The sequence below is a fragment of the Argentina anserina genome, chromosome 1, assembly GCF_933775445.1.
Source record: "Argentina anserina chromosome 1, drPotAnse1.1, whole genome shotgun sequence".
NCBI lineage: Eukaryota > Viridiplantae > Streptophyta > Magnoliopsida > Rosales > Rosaceae > Argentina > Argentina anserina.
The window spans coordinates 16,261,534-16,265,385 of NC_065872.1; the positions used below are offsets into that span (position 1 = coordinate 16,261,534).

At 36.4% G+C, this 3,852-nt stretch overlaps 1 protein-coding gene across 2 annotated transcripts; it reads left to right on the plus strand.

Moving 5' to 3' along the window:
• The first annotated feature begins 372 nt into the window (after window positions 1–372).
• LOC126800334 (SAGA-associated factor 29 homolog A-like) lies at window positions 373–3,576 on the plus strand. Of its 2 annotated transcripts, none has more exons than XM_050527793.1 (10): window positions 373–564; window positions 736–896; window positions 1,056–1,149; window positions 1,320–1,396; window positions 1,786–1,892; window positions 2,025–2,110; window positions 2,270–2,323; window positions 2,655–2,808; window positions 2,936–2,949; window positions 3,198–3,576. In XM_050527793.1, exons 2-10 carry the CDS (start codon window positions 779–781, stop codon window positions 3,298–3,300), a joined length of 807 nt encoding a protein of 268 aa, XP_050383750.1. In that variant the 5' UTR covers window positions 373–564; window positions 736–778; the 3' UTR covers window positions 3,301–3,576. The 2 variants fall into 2 exon arrangements, with proteins under 2 accessions (XP_050383750.1, XP_050383682.1); XM_050527725.1 differs by having other exon boundaries at window positions 1,783–1,892; window positions 3,198–3,574.
• The last annotated feature ends 276 nt before the right edge of the window (window positions 3,577–3,852 follow it).

Here is a 3,852-nt window from a genome sequence, read left to right on the forward strand (position 1 = left end):
ACATCAAGACATTGGGCTGAGGTTTCTAAAAGTAATTAAGACCCAAGACTGGCAGGTTCCGGTTTTGAATTACGACTTCAACTTACTATAAAAATGACGTTTAACGATTCAAGAATGCCTATAATTAATACTCTCTAAAATTGTAAAAATAAGGTAGTGTCTAGATTCATTTTCTATTTCCGTTTCAATTATCGTGTGACATATACATTACGATATTTATTGGTGAATATGCAACCAAGAGGGCAAGAGGTTATTTTTGAAATTTCAAGGTAGAATAACGGGAGCAATATGGTCATAAAAATCTCCATCGATATATAGAAGGTTTTTGATGTCTCAGTTGAACAAACATAAAGCAAAAGAGCAAAAAAAAAAAATATATATATATATATATATTATTATTACAAGATTTTCTTAAGAACCCAGAAACAGAGGTAAGCAGATTCTTCTTCTTCTTCTTATTCCAAATCGGGTTTTTCTCTTCTACTGATCCCAACTTGAGATTCGTCTTCCAAGTTCAACCACCGCCGGAGCTACCGAATTTCAAATAATCCCGATCGGTTTCAGGTAACACCCATCAATGTTTGCTTTCCTTGTATATTCGAATTCTGTTACAATTTGGGAGGCTCAAATGTGAAACGTCCTCATTACTACATTTAGAAAGTTCTCGACTTGTGCTTTTTTGTTATCTTCCCCAAATTAGCATTTTGTTGAAATTTGAGTGAAATGGTATTGCAGGTGAAGAGTTTTGAGATTTTGGAATAGTCTGTTAGGTAGAAGGATGTCGACACCGGATATCGCGGGGATACTAGACAAGTCGAAAGAGCTTGATCAGTTGAGGGAACAGCAGGAAAATGTGCTCATTGAGATTAATAAGATGCACAAGAAGCTCCAAGCCAGTGAGTTGCCTCCCTTTTGTTTTTGACAATGTCTGTCTTTTTAGTGCAATCTGCGGGTTTTTTGTTATTCGATTGATTATCTGTGTAGTGTTTACTATGATCTTTTTTGCTGTTGTCTTATGTGATGATAACTTGGTTTGTGCTTTTTTGATCTTTTAGCTCCTGAAGTAGTTGAGAAGCCAGGAGATAATTCGTTGTCGAAGTTGAAGAATTTGTATGCTCGTGCGAAGGAGCTTTCAGAAAGTGAAGTGAAGTATGCTTGTTTATACCTTTTGAAATTTATGGCTGTTTTCATAATCTATGTCTTGCGATTATAACAAATCTGATGTTTTGGAAACCTCATCCATTTGTCTTAAATTAGTTCCCTTAGAGTTACCTCCGTTTCTTCTAACCTGTCAGGGTTGTTGGTTGTATTGGTTGCAGTGTTTCAACTTTGTTGTTGAGTCAACTTGATGCTCTCTTGCCTTCTGGACCTCAAGGGCAGCCACGAAGAAGGATAGGTGTGGATTTATTCCTATAAAGACTTCTGTATTTCATGATAATTTTAGAAATTTCATAGTGTCTCTAGTTGATATTCACTTGGATTTACTTTGTCATTAAACAATAAAAATTAAATATTTACTTTCACCAAATGACAAGTGTTTGCTTTAGATGCTAAAAGTATCTCAACTCAAAGTTCAGTGGTAGTTACAGAAGCTTTTCAAATGCCAAAAGAAGCTTTGTAGCAAAACCTAGATTGCATATCAGTGACTAATATTCATACGAGAAAGCACTAGCAATGCCTTGTTTGTTGCTTTCTTTCTCTCTCTTTTTTGTTTGTTTATTTAGTTATTTTCTGAAAATAGTATTATATTATATTCAATTAGCTAATTCATATATACCGCAGAAGGCAATGAGCCGAAAAGGAAGAGAATGAAGAGTGACTCTGACATTCAAAGGATTTCCCCAGCCCTTCGAAATCAACTTGAGGCCTGTGCTAGTCTAAAAGGCGAACAGGTATGCTGTTCTGTCAATTCTGGTACTTTTTATGACATCCAACTACCCAAGTACTCTTGGTTACAGTGCTATCCTTCATATGTTTGATCATGTTTAAGGTTTGTGTTTTATTAACAGTTGCTATATTTTTAGGTAGCAGCTAGGGTCACTCTGGAAGATGCTGATAAGGATGAGTGGTTTGTCGTAAAAGTGATGCATTTTGACAAAGACACCAGAGAGTAAGTATAGAACCTACATAAAAGCTTTATTTTAGTTTGTATTGATGACAGATTGAGCACTCATTTTGTTCAGCAAGTTTGTCTGGTTATTGGGACATATTGTGATGTTAGGTGATAAGGTTAAGAACCCTACTTGATCTATTCTCACTTCTTGTGCAGATTTGAGGTACTAGACGAGGAGCCTGGTGATGATGAAGAAGGCAGTGGCCAAAGGTAACTTCTCATTTTGGATGATTGATTTACAATTTCTTTGAAACATCGTACTTATACAAACTTGTTGTTTCGTATATGTGACATCTTGACATGCATTTAAGGGTGTTTGATTAATATGATTAATGGAAGCTATTTCCAAACTACAAATAGCTATTGTTCAGATCTGTATGCTGCTACTTCTGACTTCTCAGAGCATGTAAAATGCTTTACTAAGAAAATTTCTGCTTGTCCAGCCCAGTAGCTATTGAGAAACAGTATATATTTCATGTTCTCTTCTGTTAATTATCTACACAATTATGTCAACTGAGGCAGTAATTTTTGTTTCCCTCAGAAAGTACAAGTTGCCTATGTCAGCTATTATCCCTTTCCCCAAGAGAAATGATCCTTCCCCTACCCTAGATTTTCCTACCGGAAGACATGTTTTGGCAGTTTATCCAGGAACAACCGCACTCTACAAGGCAACTGTGGTCAATGGTCATCGCAAGGTTGCAAGTCTATCCATTTTGTTTTTGTTTTTAATCTTGTTCCAGTTGTTTAAATCATTCAGCGATTCTGATGTGGAGCTAACTCTTATTCTTTGCTGCATGCGTTTATTGGGTGCTCAAATATCAGAGGAAGACAGATGAGTAAGTGATACCTTCATTTGCACTTTATTTGCATATACAAAATTTGGTAACAATACATAGTTTATGTCATGGTGTATTCTGATCTGTAGATGTAATGACCTTTTGAGCAAACAATAATCCTCGTTTGGCATTCTTGAAAAGACTCCTTTCCCCAGATATGGGGGATCAATAGAATGATATTACTCACATATTTTGATATCCCTTTTTTTTTTTTTTGAGAATGACACATAATTCAATATCTGGCGCAGTTATGTATTGGAATTTGATGATGACGAGGAAGATGGGTCTTTGCCTCAAAGAATAGTGCCCTTTCATAAAGTGGTTGCTCTACCAGAAGGACATCGCCAGTAAATTTTCTCTTCAATTCAAGGCTTGTATCATCCACTCCCATATCCAGTGAGTCATATTTAATCATCCATCAAGTTTAGGCGGTTTAGCCAATTATGTAGTGTCTATAGTTATGATTATAGGTTCTGTAAGAAGCAATGCCATGTGTGTTTAGGATCGCTTTCCACTCTTCTGACCAAGTGGAAGCGAGTGAGGGACTGAATTGGATATGAATGTGATAGATCAAACTCAAACTTGTGTTGCCCGACCATCTCTTTATTTAAATTCCACATGCATATGCGCTGTATTTTCTCAAAGTCCTCCACTGCCTCGGCCTTGGATTTATGTTGTCACTGTCAAATCAATTTTGACTGTCTAGGATGTAACTGATTTGAAGGATTATTCTTTCATAATCATTTGAACCAACAGAACAGGTCAGTAACGTGGAATGTTGTAACCAGTTTAGGGTTTAGGGTTATTGTTTCTGGCTTTGTCGCATGAGATGGTCGGAGCTTAGCTTTTGAAAACCAGGAGAAATAGCACTTTGCCAAATCAATCCCAATAACAATCGTGTAC